Source organism: Sus scrofa, chromosome 1 (genome assembly GCF_054392235.1).
Source record: "Sus scrofa isolate SSC_HxYL_T2T_F1_AM1 chromosome 1, Sscrofa_HxYL_maternal_Yorkshire_Landrace_v2.0, whole genome shotgun sequence".
Lineage (NCBI taxonomy): Eukaryota > Metazoa > Chordata > Mammalia > Artiodactyla > Suidae > Sus > Sus scrofa.
In genome coordinates this window covers 276,495,511-276,515,240 of record NC_139383.1, presented here as the reverse complement: position 1 = coordinate 276,515,240, position 19,730 = coordinate 276,495,511, and the positions used below count along the sequence as shown (strand labels likewise).

General features: G+C 38.0%; 1 protein-coding gene across 1 annotated transcript; it reads right to left on the bottom strand.

The window, feature by feature from the left end:
* Positions 1–1,103: 1,103 nt before the first annotated feature.
* Positions 1,104–2,045, bottom strand: LOC110259681 (olfactory receptor 1J4-like). Its single transcript, XM_085012765.1, has one exon. The coding sequence runs from the start codon at positions 2,043–2,045 to the stop codon at positions 1,104–1,106; it is 942 nt and encodes a 313-aa protein (XP_084868891.1).
* Between the last annotated feature and the right edge of the window lie 17,685 nt (positions 2,046–19,730).

The following is a 19,730-nucleotide window of genomic DNA, read 5'->3' as shown; positions in this document are numbered from 1 at the left end:
AGAGAGTGAATAGCATACATCATATGATATCACTTATACTTGGTTATCCAAGAAAAAATGATATGAGGAGTTTCCATTGTGATGCAACAGAAATAAATCCAACTAGTATTGATGAGGATGTGGGTTTGATCCCTGACCTTGTTCATTGGGTCAGGGATCCAGCATTGCCATGAGCTGTGGGAGAGGTTGCAGATGTGGCTCAGAAGCTACATCTCTGTGGCTGTGACGTAGGCCAGCAGCTGTACCTCTGATTTGACCCCTACCCTGGGAACTTCCATATTCCTTGGGTGCTTCCCAAAAAAAGCCAAAAAAAGAAAGATACAAATGACATACACAAAACTGAAGTGGATACACAGATGTAGAAAACAAACTTATGGTTAACTAAGGGGAAAACAGAAATGGACAAATTATGAGTGTGGATTACCATATACACACTGCTGTATATAGAAGAGATAACTAACAAAGACCAACCATATAGCACATGGAACTGTACTCAATATTTTATGATAATATATAAGGGAAAACAACCTGAATATAACTATATATATATATATATATATATATATATATATATTATATATATAATATATGTATATATACACACATATATACACACTATATACTATATAAAAAAACCCAGTTATTTCAAACTACACTTGAAACTAACACAACATCATAAGGTACCTGTACTTCTAAATAATTAAATCATTAATTTAAAAATCAATTAAACAACTGCAAAGGCAATGCTCAATGATAGATGACAATAATAAAATTCAAAAAATATATATACACGTATAAAGCTCTAAAAACCAACTGTGATAAAAATATTGAAAAAAATTTAAACATACTTACACATATGCACAAAGGAGATTAGTGTTTTGAAGATGACAAGTTGAACATGCATTGTAGGTAATGTCACATTTAGGGTTATAGATGAATAAATGTACAATAGGAATGACTAAAGGGGAAGAGAGTGATCCAATAACAATGACTATTTAAAGGACAGTGAGGAAAGTTCTAGAGACATGGCTGATCAACACACAACTGTTTCAGGCATTTCTAACAAGGGCAGCAAGTCAAATGAGACTGTGGTTAGATGATTCTCACTTGGCAAAAAGGTTATTGGTTCTGAAAAGACTCCCCAGAGCCAATATCATATCTCTGTTTCTCAGGCTGTAGATGAAAGGGTTCAGCATGGGGGTGACCACTGTGTACATCACAGAAGCAATGATGTCTTTGTCCTGGGACTGGCCTGATGAGGAGGAAAGGTACAGTGCCATAATTGTCCCATAGAACAGAGACACCACAGAGAGGTGAGAGCCACAGGTGGACAAGGCTTTGTAGATCCCTTTCATAGAGGGGACCCTCAGGATGCAGAGTCCAATGTGGCCATAAGAGACAAGGATGCCAATCAATGGAATAAGGAGAACTGCAGCCCCTGCAGTGAATATGACAAGCTCATTGAGAGAGGTATCTGAGCAGGACAGCTTAAGCAGGGTAGCAAGGTCACAGAAGAAGTGGGGGATGATGTTGTCAGCACAGAAGGACAGTTGAGCCAGGAGGAGGGTGTGGGTCAAGGCATCGGCACAGGAGAGGATCCAGGATCCAGCCAACAGACAAAGACTCAGCTCTTCTCTCATGATGATGGTGTAGTGTAGAGGGTGACAAATGGCCACATACCTGTCATAGGCCATCACTGAAAGAAGTACATTATCAATGCAAGCAAATAATATGAAAAAATACATCTGTGTTATACACCCTGCATAGGAGATGGATTGATCCTGAGTCTGCATGTTCATCAGCATCTTAGGGACAGTGACTGATGAAAAGGAGACATCCGTGAGGGCCAAGTGGCTGAGGAAGAAGTACATGGGGGTGTGGAGGCGAGGGTCCAGCCTGATGAGCAGGATGATGAGCAGGTTCCCCAGCACTGTGGTCAGGTACATGCCCAGGAAAAGGGCAAAGAACACACTCTGCTGCTCTGGCCAGATGGGGAGCCCCAGGAGGAGGAACTCAAACACATGGCTCTGGTTCTCCCTCCTCATGCTGCTTTTCTCTCATCTGGGAATGAAGAGAAATGGGAAATGCCTAGAACTTAGCAGTACTGAGTTTAGCAGTTACCTTGTGGACACATGGTTTCTCAGAGTGAGTGTCTCAGTGTACAGACAGGTCTCACTGCACTGCACTCACACACTGATGTATCATACAGTCTGGTGAGTAGAACACAGTGTGATTTGTCTGAACATTGACACAGTCACAGGGGAAAATATATGACTTAATCAAACCCTTCATTAGAAGTAGAGAACAGCACATTTTCTTTTTTTACAGAGCGGAGACATCATGATATACAGTAGGGAGGATGTAATAAATAAGAAAAGTCCCTTTCATGGCTCTACTGTCAGACTGCTTATGTGCTTCTGTCTGGCTTACACACACAGATACACACAGCAGTTAAAGCATTATTTGGAAGATTATTATACAATGTTCAAAATAAAGTGCTTGACATAAAATGTTATTTTATCATTAGAATGACTGTAAGAAATACAAAAGAAAGAAAGAAGAAAGAATGAAAGAAAGAAGGAAAGAAAGAACAAGAGGAAGAAGTGAATGAAGGAAGGTAAGACAGAAGGTAGGGAGACAGGGTGGAAGGAAGGAAAAGGCAAATATTAATAAATTTCCTCAAAAAACATCCATAGAACTTCCATATGATTAAGGAATTTTAGTCCTGCTTATATATTCAGAATAATTGAAAGCAGGGGTCAAATAGGTATTTATACACCCATATTTCAAACAGCATTATTCACAGTAGTCAAAACATGGAAAAAACCCATGTCCTTTAACAAATGATTGGATAAATAAAATAGTGGTCTATACATACAGTGGAATACTATTCAGCCTTAGAAAGGAAAGAAATCCTGATACAGACACAACACGAATGAACCTTGAAGACATTATGCTAAGTAAAATCATGCAGTCACAAAAGTATAAATACTGTAAGATTCCATTAATATAAGATTCCTAGAAGAGTCAAATTAATAGAGACAAAATTGGAATGGTGACTGTCAGGGGCTGGTGTGGGGAGGAAAGGTGGAGTTATTCTTCAGTGTTTAAAGAGTTTCCACTTGGGAAAATAAAAAATTCTGGAGATAGATTGTGGTGGTGGTTGTACAACAACATGAATTATTTAGTGCCACAGAAATGTATGAAAAAATTATTGAAAAGGTACATTTTGTTCCATATATTTTATCACAAAACTAATTTTTAATTTAGAAAATATATCTCAATAAATACTGACTAAAAATAGCAATCAAAAGGAGAGTGACACAAAAATTAAATAAATCAGCTCATTATTTGGGTAAGATGTGTAAACAGACATCAGAAACTAAAGATGACAAAGATATAGGAGGTCATCAAGCAAGATCAAGTAGCTTCCTGAAAATGCATGTTTATTTCTGAGGACTTGCTCTCACATCCAGAAAATAGCACAGGCCCAGACCATGGCCCTTGGTGATTAGTAGATCCACAGAACTTGACTCATTCTATTTTAAAAAACTTTTCTAAGGAATAGCTTCCTTCATGTCTGCCATTTTCTCTCTCTCCCCTTCCATCACCAGGGCTTGAAGATGGCTCAGTTCTGAGCATACAGGCAAAGTGAAGGATATGTGAATTTGCCCAGTGAGGTGACTAGAGAGAGAGATACTGCAGATGCTGTATGACCAAGGACCTATGTCAGAATTCACAGTCATCTGATTAGTAATACATGGTTCCAAAATTAGTCCCACCCTGTTCCCCAGAGTGGAAATGCGGAAATCATTAAACATCAATCACGAACACAGCAAGAAGTTCTCTAGCCTTCAAACCATCTAGACAAAGTGCCACCAACTTAGCATAAAGAGGACTTAGTTTGCTGCCTGTTTATGTCTAGAGCTGAGACAAAGGAAGACTCAGGCTGTGAGACTGTCTGACCAGGTCAAATGCATACACATATTTCCCAGGCCCTCACGTGGGCCTCTCTGCTCTACAGCCATCCAAGGACAGGAGAAGTAGATTGTGTGTGTTATACACAGAAACAGACACTCAGCATGAAACAGAGTGACATAAAAACAAAACCCCAGGTGCTGATTTTTTGTCCCTCTCCAAGCTATCTTCATCCTAGTCAGAAGTTAGGTTTGTATGTATTCTTACCAACTTACTTACAACTTTAAAATTAAATATTTTGTCAATGACAATTTAAAAAACACACAAACAAGAACCCTTCTACACTGTTGGTGGAGATGTCAAATGGTGTGGCCATTATGGAAAACAGTATGGAGATTCCCCAGACATTAAAAATAGAAACACCACATGATACAGAAATCCCATTTCTGAGTGTAGATCAAAAAGGACTGGAATCAGGATCTCAGAGAAGTATCTACTCTCCCATGTGGACTGCAGCTCTGTGCAAAACCGATAAGCTGTGGAAACAAGCCACATGCCCATTGACAGATGAATGGATAAACGTGGCATATAGACACAATGGATTATAATTTTGGCTTAAAAAATGGAAATCCTGCCATTTCTCACAAGATGGATAAAATAGAGAATATTATGTTAAATGAAATAAGCCAGTCTTACAAGGACAAATACCAAAAAAATTCACTTTGAGAAACTCATAGAAACAGAGAATAAATGGCAGTCACCAAGGTCTATGGGGAAGGAGAAATGCAGTGTTGCTATTTAATTGAAATATAGTTTCAGTTATGCAAGATGAATTACTTCTAGAGACCTGCTGTGCAGCATAATGCTTAGAGTCTATAACACTATATTGTGCACCTAAAAATGCCTTGAAAGAGTAGATCTCATGTTAGGTTTTCTTACTGCATAAAAAGGAAAAAGGACATTTTAAAGGAGACAGATATGTTAATGACCTTGACTGTGGTGATAGCTTCACAATAATGTGCACAAGTCCAAACTCCTCAAATTACATATATTAAATATGTGCAGTGTTGTGTATATAAATTACACCTCACCTTGTTTAAAAACAAAGCAAGTAAAACCACATCCTGTCACCCACACAACTCACAAGCCATACACACTCACACACACAGAAACTCCACTACACGCATTAAGAATCAGGTGTGGTCAAACACAACACACAAATAACATAAAAAGAAGCAAAATGCACACAGAAACCCAAGCACACACACATGTATTGTAGATTTCCAGCCTTCATCATCTATTATTAGCACTGTACAATAGGGCTTTCCACAAGGTAATAAATACTCTATAGTTGTGTTTTCAATACAGCAGCACCAGTATCCTGCAGCTACTGGAGACTTGAATTACAGCTGGTGGAAATGAGGAACCCAAATTTTAACTTTAGTTCATTTTCATTACTTTTAATGTTATGTCCACTTGAGGCTGGAGGCACCATATAGGTCAGTTTGTGAATAAGTCATTTAGAAAGACAGGGTTATTTCAGCAACATAAACATATATTTTCCATACCTCTTCTTCCTAGTCCTCACATTAATGCACACAACTATGCCAAGGGATTGTTCCTCAACTTGCTCCAATCTCTGCTGCTCCAGGCTACTACCTGAGAATTCATCTATTATGCCTCCATTGCCTGAGGATTTTCAGCACTTCCCCACCTGTTTACAAGAAGGAGAACAATGAGCAGAGAAGATCCACATTTACCAACAGGATTGAGACCCCAGGGAACACACACCCAAGCTTCTGGTTAGAGAAGACAACTGACTTAACTGCCCAATTCCTTGCCATCCTCTGGAGATGGATCCAGTACAGGGTCTAAAGGGGCTGAATTACAGGAGTCCCAGAGACATCTCTAAGGTCAGTGGCATATTGGTCTTCCCTATTCCTGTTCATGAGGAGAAATAGAGGTCGCAAACACCCTTGAACTTTGAAGAACCTACAATGGAATCTGCCATTCCAGCCACTGCAGAAACGAACAAACAGAGTAGCATTAGCACTTGAAATCCCACACCACTCACCCTGTGTTGCAGCTCACATCCCATCACCATAATTTATTCCATCCATATGAAACCACAAAACACTCATATAAGCCAAAGACATCTTGAGCAAAATGGACAAAACTATAGGCAACACAATTCCTGACTGAAAACTATATTTCAAACCTTTAAAAATCAACACAATATATTACTGTCTTTAAAATACACATATAAATAAGTGAAACAAAATATAGAGCCCAGAAAGAAACCCACACATATATGATCAAGTGATCTTTGAAAAGGGAACCCAAAACACACAATGGGGAAAAGCGAGTCTCTTCAATAAATGCTGCTGGGAAACTGGATATCCACACACATAACCAGGAAAGTGAATCCCCACCAGTGAAAACAACTGTCTGTGCCATCCCATCCTGGGAACAAAAATGTTTGCCACCTTCTTTGGCAACAATGTGGCCATAAGGTAGATATTCAGGGGCATCTCATAGTTCACAGCCATGTTCCAACAACATGGGTGGATCCAGAGGGTATTATGCTCTGTGAAATAAGAGAGACAATGATAAATATCATGGCATCTCACTTATAATTGGAAAGTAAAAATCAAAACAATAAATCAATAAAACAAAATGACAACAGACTCATAAATACACAGAAGAAACCAGTGGGCACCAGAGGGGACAGTGTCTGGGGGAAAGGGATGAAATAGGTGATGTGGATGAAGAGAAACAATCCTCTGGTTATAAAATAAAGAAAATTTGGGATGTAAAATACAGCATAAGGAATATGATCAATAATAACATAAGTGCTTACGGGGACAGAGAGTTACTAGATTGATAATTACGGTGATCATTTCATAATGTGTGAAAATGTCAAGTCACCATGTAATACCCCTGAAACTAACACAATATTGTTTGTAAACTTAATTTCACACAGTGAGTGTAGAGGGACCTGAGCCCTGGTCCCTCAGATTAAAAGCCTTATACTCTATTGACTGAGCTACACAGCCACTGCAAGTTATATTTCAATAAAGAATTTAGTATAATGACTTGGCACAAGAATAGTCCACAATCTATTCATAATGCTGAAATTTTTTATGAACATTTGGATTCTAGACTAAGGGCTTTACCCATGTTTCTTAATTAATACCAAACATCAGCCTTACTTTCCAAGATTTTTTTTTCAAAAATTGCACAGATACATTAAGAATTAGTGTTATTTGGAGTTCATTTGTTATCTCAGAAGGTTACCAAAAACATTAGTATCCAGGAGGATGCAGGTTCAAACCCTAACCTCACTCATTGGGTTAAGGATCTGGTGTTACCACAGGCTGCATTATAGGCAGCAGATGTGGCTCAGATCTGGTGTTGCTGTGGCTGTGGTGTTGGCCAGAAGCTGCAGCTCTGATTCTACCCCTAGCCTTGGGAGTTCCATATGCCACAGGTGCAGCCATAAAAAGAAAAAAAAATTTCCAATTACTATTAATCTTTATCATTAATCAATTAATTGTTTAAGGTGGTGTTTGCCATCTTCTCTACAGTAACTTACTATTTAAACCTTTGTAATTAACTATCATTTGGTAGATATTTTGAGACTGTATAACAACAACACTTTTCTTAATAAAATTACACCTACTATATCAAACATCCACTGATGATTTGTACATAGAAAAAAACTGTTGCAAAAGGGTGGGGAAATGGTGATTTTTCTAAACTTTATCATTTCCTCTATGTTGACTAGCTGTATTCTCCTATAGGAAGGAACTTGCCTTACTCCACATTCATTCATTTTTCTCATTGATTTATATATCATAACAGAGTCATGAATTCAAATTTATTCTCTGAATTGTAACCAATTACTGACATTATTCATTTTGAAGCTCTAATTATTCCAGATTTGGCCAATAGGAGCCCCTTTAAGCAGGCTTCTGTGTCCCCTTCATTCTCTGAGCACTTTTTATTTTCAAGCTCAGAAAAATTTCCCTGGTCTTGTTGTGTCCTTGCCCCAGACCTAGAATTTTTCTAAGTCACTTTGGTTACTGTTAGAATAAAATAAAATAAAATAAATTCTTCTACCTGAGAGAAATCCAATTAAAACAGACAAGATAACAAATAATGAAGTCAATGTACTTCACCCTTCCATTGTACATTTTTTATCTTCATACAGTTGTTTTTTATTAATTTTATATTCCCATAAACAGAATTTATCTTATGTGGTATTGTATACCTTTTTTCTATGATAATTTATTATAATATTTGCATATCTACTTTAATGCATATCATTACATGGGTCTACTTATAATTTTTAATTTTTAGCTGGTCATTTGGTGAAGTAACACAAAGATTCATGGTGAAACTTTACTGAAGTTTATACTATGCCTTGAAATCTATTTTCATAGTTATTTAATGAAGTTTGCTTCATAGTTATTTAATGAAGTTTCTCCCAAGAATCCATTTTAATTGGCTCCATTGTCTTAGTGCCTGACTTCCTGTGGCTTGATCTTTGGTTGTTAATTTTTTTTTCATTTTTAAAAGTTTTATTGAAGTATTATTTTTCTTATTACTCAAATGAATTTATCACATCTCTAGTTGTATAATGACCATAACAATCTAATTTCACAGGATTTCCATCCCACAACCCAAGCACATCCCCCCACCCCACAAACTGTCTCCTCCAGAGACCATAAGTTTTTCAATGTCTGTGAGCCAGCATCTGTTCTGCAAAGAAGTTCAGTCTGTCCTTTTTTTCAGATTCCACATGTCAGTGAAAGCATTTGATGTTGGTGTCTCATTGTATGGCTGACTTCACTTAGCATGATAATTTCTAGGTCCATCCATGTTGCTAAAAATGCTGGTATCTTGTTCCTTTTAATGGCTGAGTAATCTTCCATTGTGTACCACATCTTCTTGATCCACTTCTCTGTCGATGGACATTTAGGTTGTTTCCATGTCTTGGCTATTGCAAATAGTGCTGCAATGAACATTGGAGTACATGTGTCTTTGCGAGTCATGGTTTTCTCTGGATAGGTGCCCAGGAGAGGGATTGCTGGGTCAAATGGTAGTTCTATGTTTAGTTTTCTGAGGCATCTCCATCTTGTTTTCCACAGCAGTTGCACCAATTTATAATTCCACCAACAGTGTACTAGTGTTCCTTTTTCTCCACACCCTCTCCAGCATTTATTGTTTGAGACTTTTTGAAGATAGCCATTCTGGCTGTGTTAGATGGTACATCATAGTGGTTTGATTTGCATTTCCCTAATGATGAGTGATATTGAACATCTTTTCATGTGTTTTTTGGCCATCTGCATGTGTTCTTTGGAGAACTGTCTGTTTAGATCTTCTGCCCATTTTTGGATGGGGTTGTTTGTTTTTTTGGTATGGAGCTGCAGAAGGTGACTATAAATTTTGGAGAATAATCCCTTGTCAGTGGATTCACTTGCAAAGATTTTCTCCCATTCTGTGTGTTGTCTTTTTGTGTTGTTTAAGGTTTCCCTTGCTGGCAGGAACTTTGAAGTTTGATTAGGTCCCATTTGTTTATTTTTGTTTTTATTGTCAATACTCTAAGAAGTGGACCTGAGAAGATATTGCTGTCATTTATGTCAGAGTGTGTTTGGCCTATGTTTTCCTCTAAGAGTTTTATAGTGTCTGTTGTTATATCTAGGTCTTGAATCCATTTGGAGTTTATTTTTGTGTATGGTGTTAGGGAGTGTTCTAATTTCATTCTTTTCCATGTGGCTGTCCAGTTTTCCCAGCACCACTTTTTGAACAAGATGCCCTTTCTCTGTTGTATATCCTTGCCTTCCTTGTCATTGATTAGTTGTCTGTAGGTGCGTGGGTTTAAATCTTGGCTTTCTATCCTGTTCCACTGATCTATATTTCTGTCTTTGTGCCAGTACCATACAGTTTTGATGACTATTGCTTTGTAGTGTAATCTGAAGTCTGGGATCCTGATTCCTACAGCTCCATTTTTCTTTTTCAGGATGTCTTTGGCTCTTCTGGGTCTTTTGTGCTTCCAAACAAACTTTAAAATATTTTGTTCGAGTTCTGTGAACAATGTCCTTGGTAGTTAATAGGGATTACATTGAATCTGTAGATTGCCTTAGGTAGTATAGTCATTTTGATAATATTGACTATTCCAATCCATGAGCATAGTATGTCTTTCAATCTATTTGTGTTATCTTTAATTTCTTTCATCAGTGGCTTATAGTTTTCAGAGTACAGGTCTTTTGTCTCTTTAGGTACGTTTACTCCTAGGTATTTTATTCTTTTGGATGCGATGGTAAGCGGGATTGCTTCCCTAATTTCTATTTCTGCTCTTTCATTGTTGGTGTATAGAAATGCTATTCATTTCTGTGTATTAATTTTGTATCCTGCAACTTTGCCAAGTTCATGGATGAGCTCTAACAGTTTTCTGGTAAAGTCTTTACGGTTCTCTAGGTATAGTATCATGTCATCTGCAAATAGTGATAGTTTTACTTCTTCCTTTACAATTTGGATTCCTTTTATCCCTTTTTCTTCTCTGATTGCTGTGGCTAGGACTTCCAAAACTATGTTGCAGAGTAGTGGTGAGAGTGGACATCCTTGTCTTGTTCCTGATCTCAGCGGGAATTCTTTCATCTTCTCACCATTGAGAATGATGTTTGCTGTGGGTTTGTCATAGATGGCCTTTGTTACGGTGAGGTAGGTTCCCGCTATGCCCACTTTCTGAAGGGTTTGTATCAGAAATGGGTGTTGGATTTTGTCAAAGGCTTTTTCCACATCTATTGAGAGGATCATGTGGTTTTTATTCTTCAGTTTGTTAATGTCGTGTACAACACTGATGGATTTGCAGATATCGAAGAACCCTTGCATCCCTGGGATAAATCCCACTTGATCATGATGTATAATCCTTTTAATGTATTGTTGGATGCTGTTTGCTAGTATTTTGTTGAGGATTTTTGCATCGATGTTCATCTGTGAAAGTGGCCTGTAGGTTTCCTTTTTCTGGTATCTTTGTCTGGTTTTGGTATCAGGGTGATGGTGACCACATAGAATGCATTTGGGAGTATCCCTTTCTCTGCAATGTTTGGAAATAGTTTCAGATGTATAGGTATTAGCTCTTTTCTAAATGTTTGATAGAATTCGCCTGTGAAGCCATCTGGTCCTGGACTTTTGTTTGTTGGAAGTTTTTTAATCACTCTTTCAATTTCAGTTCTTGTGATGGTCCATTTATCTTTTCTATTTCCTCTTGGTTTAGTCTTGGAAGATTGTACTTTTCTAAGAATTTCCCCATTTCTTCTAGGATTTTCATTTTATTGGCATATAGTTGCATATAGTTGTCTATTATGATCCTTTGCATTTCTGTGGTGTCTGTTGTTACCTCTCCTTTTTCATTTCTAATTTTATTGATTTGAGTCCTCTCTGTTTTTTGCTTGATAAGGCTGGCTAGGGGTTTATCAATTTTGTTGTTCTTGTCAAAGAACCAGCTTTTCGTTTCATTGATCTTTTCTATGGTTTTCTTGGTTTCTATTTCATTGATTTCTGCTCTGATGTCTATGAGTTCTTTCCTTCTATTAACTTTAGGTCTTATCTGTTCTTCTCTCTTGAGCTGCTTTCAATGTAAAGTTAGCTTGTTTATTTGTGCTTTTTCTTGTTTCCTGAGGTGGGCTTGTATTCCTCTAAACTTTCCTTTTAGAATGGCTTTTGGTGTATGCCATAGGTTTTGGAGTGTTATATCTTCGTTGTCATTTGCTGCTAGGTATTTTTAAATTTCCTCTTTGATTTCTTCAGTGATCCCTTGGTTGTTTAGTAGCATGTTGTTGAGTCTCCACGTGTTTGTGGTTTTTGCAGGTTTTTTCTTGCTGTTGTTTTCTAGCCGTATAGCATTGTGGTCAGAAAAGGTGCTTGATATGCTTTCAATTTTCTTAAAGTTACTGAGGTTGGATTTGTAGCCCAGGATGTGATCAATCTTAGAGAATGTTCCATGTGCACTTGAGAAAAATGCATATTCTATTGCTTTTGGATGGAATGTCATATAAATATCTATGAAGTCCATCTTGTCTAATGCATCATTCAGGGCCTGTGTTTCCTTATTGATTTTATGTCTGGTTGATCTGTCTATTGCTGTAAGTGGGGTGTTAAAGTCCCCCACTCTTATTATGTTATTGTCAATTTGTCCTTTTAAAGTTGTTAGCAGTAGCCTTATATATTGTGGTGAACCTATGTTGGGTCTGCAGTTATTTAAAATTGTTATATCTTCTTGGATTGATCCTTGGATCATTATGTAATGTCCTTGTTTGTCCCTTAAAATATTCTTCATTTTAAAGTCTATTTTGTCTGATATGAGTATTGTTACTCTAGCTTTTTTTTGATCCCCATTTGCATGAAATATTTTCTTCCATCCTCTCACTTTCAATTTGTATGTGTCCCTAGAAGTGAAGTGGGTCTCTTTAAGACAGCATATATATGGGTCTTATTTTTGTATCCTTTCAGCCAGTCTATGTCTTTTGGTTGGGGCGTTTAGTCCATTCACATTTAAGGTAATTATTGTTATGTATGTTCTTATTGCCATTTTATTAATTGCTTTGGATTTGTTTTTGTTGCTCTTTTTTCTTTCCTTCTTCTCTTGTTCTTTTCTGGCTAGAGAAGTTCCTTTAGTATTTGTTGTAAGGCTGGTTTAGTGTTGCTGAATTCTCTCAGCTTTTGTTTATCTGTGAAAGTTTTGATTTCTCCTTCCAATCTGAATGAGAGCCTTGTTGGGCAGAGTAATCTTGATTGGAGTTTTTTTCTTTCATCTTGCTAAGTATATCATGCTGCTCCCTTCTGGCCTGCAGAGTTTCTGCTGAAAAATCTGCTGTTAACATTACTGGGGTTCCCTTGGATGTTATTTATTTCTTTTCCCTAGCTGCTTTCAAGATTTTCTCTTTGTCTTTAATTTTGGTCCGTTTCATTAATATGTGTCTCAGTGTATTCCTCCTTGGGTTTATTTTGTGTGGTCCTCATTGTGCTTCCTGGATTTGAGTGGATGGTTCTTTTCCCATGTTAGGGAAGTTTTTGGCTATTGTCTTCTGGAATTTTTTTCTGTCCCCTTCTCTTTCTCTTCTTCTGGCACCCCTATAATATGGATGGTGGTGCACTTAACATTGTGCCAGAGTTCTCTGAGACTCTCTTCATTTGTTTTCAATCTTTTTTCTCTTTTCTGTTCTGCATCCATAATTTCCACTAATCTGTCCTCCACCTCACTTATTTGTTCTTCTGCCTCCTGTATTCTGCTGTTAGCTGCTTCTAGTCAATTTCTTATTTCAGTTATTTTATTTTGCTTCTCTTCTTTAAGTTTTATATCTTGTATCTCTTTGGTCAGTGTTTTCTGTAAGTCACCCATATTTTCCTCCAGTTTATTTCCAATGTCTTGCATCATCTTCAGCATCAACAATCTAAAGTCTTTTTCCTGGAGGCTGAGAATCTCCTCATCACTTAGCTGATTTTCTGGTTCCTTTCTCCCTCATCTGCGTTATAGTTCTCTGTCTTTTCATTTTTACAGGTTTTTGTTGTGGTGACCTTTTTACAGAGAATAAAGTTGTAGCCTCTCTTACTTCTGGTGTCTGCCTCCCTGTGGCTGAAGTCGGTATGGGGGTCTTGCTGTTGGCATCCTGATGGGAGGGGCTGATGCCTGCCCACTGGTAGGTGGAGCTGATTCTAATCTCTCTGATGGTTAGGGCTTAGTCTCTGGATGGGATTAGAGGCAGCTGTGTGCCTGAGGGGTCTTTAGGTAGCCTGTTTACTGAGGTGTGGGCTGTGATCCCACCTGGATTGTTGTTTGCTCTGGGGCTTCTCAGCAGCTGACTGATTGGTGGTGCCTGATTTTCCCTAAATGGCCACCTCCAGAGAAATTCATGGCTGCTGAATATTTCTGAGAGCTTTGCTTTCAATGCCCTTCCATCACAACAAGCCACATTCACCCTGTTTTCCCAGAATGTCCTCCAAGAACTTCAGTCAACTTTGACTCAGATTCTTTTGGAGACTTTGCTTTGCCCTGGGACCCAGTGCACATGAATGTGTGTGTGTGGCTTTTAAGAATGGGGTCTCCATTTCCCCTAGTCCCATGGAGCTCCTGTCCCCAAGCCCCACTGGCCCTCAATGCCTGATGCTCCAGGGGCTCTTTCTCCAAGTGCCACATCCCCACATGTGAGGGTTTGATGTGGGGCTTAGAACTCTCCCTCATGTAGATGAGTCTCTGTGAACCAGTTAGTTTCCAGTCTGTGGGGTTTCCCACCCAGGAGGTTTGGAGTTGTTTATATTGTGAAATCACCCCTCCTACCTCTTGATGAGGCCTCCTCTTTTTCTTCTGGAGTAGGGTATTTTTTTATGGTTTTTGGTCCATTTGGATGAAGATTGCTCAGTCTTTAGTTGTGAATTTTGTTGTTTTTAGGAGATAAGTTGAGCTTCAGCCCTTCTATTCTGCCATCTTAATCCCCTCTCTGTTATTGCTTCTTTAAAAACACCCAGAGTTTTGGAGGTATAAATGACATACAATGAACTTTCTATACCTAAAGTATATCTTTTGATTCAGAAACCTGAATATAGGTGTACTATATGATCTAACCATTCCACTCTTTGTTGTATATTCAGATAAAACTACAATTGAAAAGATATATCCACCACTGTGTTCATAGCAGCAATTTTCACAATATGCAAGACATAGAAATAACCTAAATGGCCATCGACAGATGAATGGATACAGAAGATGAGGTATATATATACTACTCAGGCCTAAAGAAGAAAAAAAATATGCCATTCATAGAAACATGGTGCAAGTACATTACTTCTACTAAATAAAGTAAGTCAGAAAGACAAAGACAAACATCACATGATACACTTATATGTGGAATATAAAATAAGGCACAAATGAACCTATCTACAAAAAAGAAGCTGCCTCTTAGACATAGAGAAGAGACTTGTGGTTGTCATAGGGGGGTGGGGTGAAGGATGGACATGGCAGTTAGGGTTAGTAGATATAAACTCTTGCATTTAGAATGGATAAGCAATGAGGTCCTGCTGTATAGCCCAGGGAACTATATCTGGTATATCAGGATATAGTTGGATAGACCATGACAGAGGAAATATCACAAATGGAATGTGTATATGTGTGTATATGTGTGTGTGTGTGTGTGTGTGTGTGTGTGTGTATTTATATGTCACTTAGCTATATGTATATGTTTGTGTGTGTATATTTATATGTCACTTAGCTATACTGCAGAAATGGGCACAATGTTGTAAATCAGCTATACATCAATCAAAAGGTGAAAAAATGAATATAACATTTGACTGGTTTTGATATATGTATACACTCATGAAACTGTCAAGACAGCCATCAAGATCAGGAATTTCCCTGGTGTCTACCCTCCTGCCCTCTCTTTGCTCCCCAACTGTCCTCAGGGGAACCAATGATCTGTTTCTGTCGCATTAGGTAGTCAGTATCTCTTAGAAGCTTATTTCAGTGGAATCATATAGTGTGCAATCTTTTCTTGCTGCCTTCTTTCACTCAGCATAAGAATTTTGAGATTCTTTTATGTTCTATTGTGTATCAATTGTTCTTTCTATTTATTACTGAGTAGTATTCTATTGTACAGATGTACCACAGCTGTTGTGTCCTCTCACATTTTATAATTTTTTGAAATTTTTTATTAATGAAAATTTTTCATTATTTTTAATTTTAAAACTGTTTCTTTTTATCTTTTAATTTTTTACTTTCATTTGACTATGTTTATTATAGTATGATTCATTTACAGTGTTGTGTTAATTTCAAGTGTAAAACAAAGTGATTCAGTTATGCAGACACACACACACAGACAATTTATATATTCTTCTGAGATTATTTTCCCTGAAAGGTCATGACAAAATATTGAGTATAGACTCCTGTGCTCTAAATTAAGTCCATTCACTTACTAACAGTAAGTCCACTGATGAACATCTGGGCTTTTCCCATTTATGGCTATTAAATAGATCTATTATGGACATTCGTGTATGGTCTATATGTAACTATACAGATTCTTTTATGTTGTATAAATACCTAGTCACATGCTAAGTATGTGTTTAACTTTAAAAAAAAATATTCACTTTTTGTATTCCCATTAGCAGTGTATGAGTGTTCCACTTCCATCATATCTTCAGTGACACTGAGAGCAGCAGACTTTTCAATTTTAGCCAGTCTAATAGTTCGGTAATGGTGTAAATTAGCTACAGTCATGGAGACACTTGATTTAAGGTGTGTCTGTGTTCTAGAAAAAGAATCCTATAACACTGGGTATTTTATGGAATAGCTCCAAGCATGATTTTCATCATTCTGCAGCACTTGTCACCATTTATATACCATTCATTTTGCATAAAAAATATTTAATGCTCCCTGCCACTTGGATGTGCTTTCTAAGACAGGGACTTCTGTTTATGTTATTAACTGTTATGGCTCTAGAGAATATATCAGTATTATGTTTGTGGGAACCATAATGTTTATTTAAGGGAATGAGTTAATGAATGAGCTGATGAATTCATTCAACAGTCACTAGTCACATTTGCCTTTTATGAGCCATAGGTGATCTCTAGTGATACAAAGACATTGAAAATAAACCTTAACATTCAGTAAGCTTTGATTAAGTGCTCATTAAACCAGCCTTCAAATTCAAACAAAGAGAACAATTATTATTTCTACTTTGAAGAAATTGAGTCTCAATGGCCTTTGATAATTTGCTAAGTATGCTCTCATAGTAGGCGAAGAACACAGAGTCCTTTTTCCAGAGTTTTATATTCAATCCCCCTTCTCCTGAACAAGGCATAGACTGCTCCCTAAAAATCTTCCAATGGAGTGTGGATATGGGCACATTTTAAGGGGCTTTGTATTCTAATGAAAGTCTGTGTCAGTGTTGGGGAACCTGAAGAAGTCTGAAGAAGTCCTTCCACTGCCTGTGACATACAGTGTCCTTGGGAGAAGCTCATGAAACAGAGGACACAAGGAATGGGGAACTCCTACTTCTCATTGGCGATATGACCAGAAGCCCAAGTTACCACTGATATCATGGACACATTCTCCTGTGAAACCAGGTGTAGCTCAGCCCCTGTGGACACTAATTATCCTCCTTCCCAAGGGGGCAGGAGGAATTTGGGAAGTTTTCCCAGTGGATGTCTTCTCTAGTCAGGGCTCATGCTGGATTCTCTCTGGGGTCTCTTTTGGATGGAGAAAAGGGGATCTCCTTGCATATCGTTTTGAAGTTGGAGAACCAACAGGAAAGACTGTAAGGTCCTCAGGGCACACATTTTTGCTTCTTCTTTCAATCCTGCATCTTCTGGACAGAAAGTGAGGATTCAGGTAACAGAATGAAGTAGTAGGTATTTGATCCCAAAGCCCAGATATAGCTCAGAAGGAACCCAGAAACTTCACAGTTGTACGGGGCTGAGAGGATATTCAGGTTCTTCAGGGCCCACAGTTAATGAGATGCATAGCCCAGACTCAATTCTGAGTCCGAGCCCAAGGACTCAATCTATTTCATCTACTGTTTCCTGGAAAAGATTTCTTGAAAACCTTTGTGTTTACTCTTAATGTATAATAGCATGTATCAATCTCTATTTAGAGTCTGAATTCATATATCTGATATGTGATTTTTAAGTGTTGCTGGTGGTTTTATATTTGTTGAGATTATGCAAGAATTGTTTGTTCATAGTTATGTGGATTATTTTGCATGTACCATCTTGTGTGTTATTTAGGAATTTATTTTTGTGAATCTTTGGATAACTGAGCCATGAACTATGATAACTGTCCTATAGATCACAGGTGCTAAGAAATTATAAATCAGTAATTTAAGTGTGCACTTTAGTGTGTGTTTCACAGACAAGTATTAGGGGCTTCTGTTATAATGCCTGTGATTCCAAATAATCCTTTAACTATCTTTTAACAGTGGCTCTATCACTGCATTGGTGAGCAGGTTCACATTCATTTGTGCCCCCGAGTAGGTGCCATGTACTAATGGATATGAGCTCAGTGTCTGAACTGTGTCAGACTGGGTCCCAATCCTCTGTCTTCTCCTTAAATACTTTTGTGATCTTAGGAAGTGACTTCAATTATCTGAGGGTCACAAATCCTCACAGGTGAAAGAGAAGGAAGTCTTTCAACATCCCAGTGTTATTTTGAGGTCTAAGTGAGGAAAGCATGAAAATTATTCAGCATGGAGCCTGACACATAATTGGTGCTCAGTATAAAGGAGATATTTTTATTTTCTTGCTCCAAACTTCATGTTTATATTAACATGTAGAAGTCTGTGAAAACAGGTCCATCCAAAGTCTCCTGCTCAAACTTCAAGGTGACAGTCCAAACTATCTTCCATGGCTCATGGCCAAGCTACCTCCTTCACAAGGTCTTATCTGAATCAAGGTTCCTTGTTGCTTCATATCATCTTGTTCTCTTCCAGTTTCTCTGTGAGGACCAACACCGTGTATGTCAGGGAATAGTCATGCCTCTAAATGGTAATCATTGTTCTCCTTGTTGGCCATGAACTGAAATAACCAGTGACCCAAGCAAGAATGTGGTCTTGTTACTGAGTCCAAACTTGTATTGCTTGTTGCATGATAGGCCAGTAAATGGAGAGTCCATTTGTTGTGGCAAGGAATAGTGAATTTATTTGGAAAGCCAACAAATAGAGAAGATGGTATCCTAAAGAACCATCTTCCCTGAGTTAGAATTCAGGCTTGTCTTTTACTCAAGTGGGTAAGTGTATGGTTGTTTGCTGCAAACTTCTTGGAGTTGGAATCTTTTCTTCTTGCAGCTGTCCATATAGGTCAGGTCCCAGTGCTTGAGTAAACCTAGAAGGAGACAAATATTATTCTCTGATCTGCAGCTTTTTAATCTTCATATGAATGGGAAAGTGTTATACCTTTAAAGGTCAGAGGCTTGTGAATGGGCTCTTCTGTATATTTCAGGCTAGAGGCAACACTCCTCACTTGTAGCAAGGCAATGGGATACAAAGGTGAAAGTAAAAGAAATAAGAATAACATGGAGTCAGATTTGTTCTTTTATTTCAAGCTCTGAGGGGGACTTGCTGTCCTGTCCCTATATTTGAGTGAGAATGTCTATCTTGAGTCCTTCTTTGGGGCTCTGTGGCTGGTAATTCTTACATCTAACCTAACTTATAAAACAATAATATTAGTGGAGCTTATGTACAGAGAAATGAGACACCAAGGATTTTTTTTTTAACCAGGAAGCAGCATTTATTATGGCAGAGTCAAGTTGTTTGGAAAGATGCCACTGGATGATGCCATGACTTAAACATTTGAGTTAAATCCCCTATTGTGACCCTGGAGCCCTCATGTAGGTATAAGAAGAAGGTCTTGGAGATATTTGGGAGTCCCAAGCCAGGTGCCTTTTTGAGGACTTGCTTCATTTCTTCAAAGGCCTTTTGCTGTACTAGTTCCCCAAACAAAGGCTCCTGCTATGCTCCATTTGTGGCCTGATTAAGGTTTTTTTTTTTTTTTTGTCAAAATGGAGAAGTTAGGTATCAATATCCTGCAGAAACTTGTGGCTCCTTGAAATTTGTGAACTTGGCATCAGGTGGAGGGACCCAGGGTTGAGCAGACAGCCTGCTTTTTCTCAGGGCCAATTTGATATTATTCCTGGGGGATATGAAATCAAGGTATTTAACCTTTTTATTCATGTTGTTTACAAGAGCCCCTTTGTCGTGCTCCAGTATTTGAAATCTCCAGGCTTTATTAGGGTCCCATTTGGGGATTTTCTTCTTTTCTCAGGG

Bases quoted from the DNA above. Each gene is read 5' to 3' on its own strand.
- LOC110259681 (XM_085012765.1), bottom strand. From the start codon at position 2,045: ATGAGGAGGGAGAACCAGAGCCATGTGTTTGAGTTCCTCCTCCTGGGG.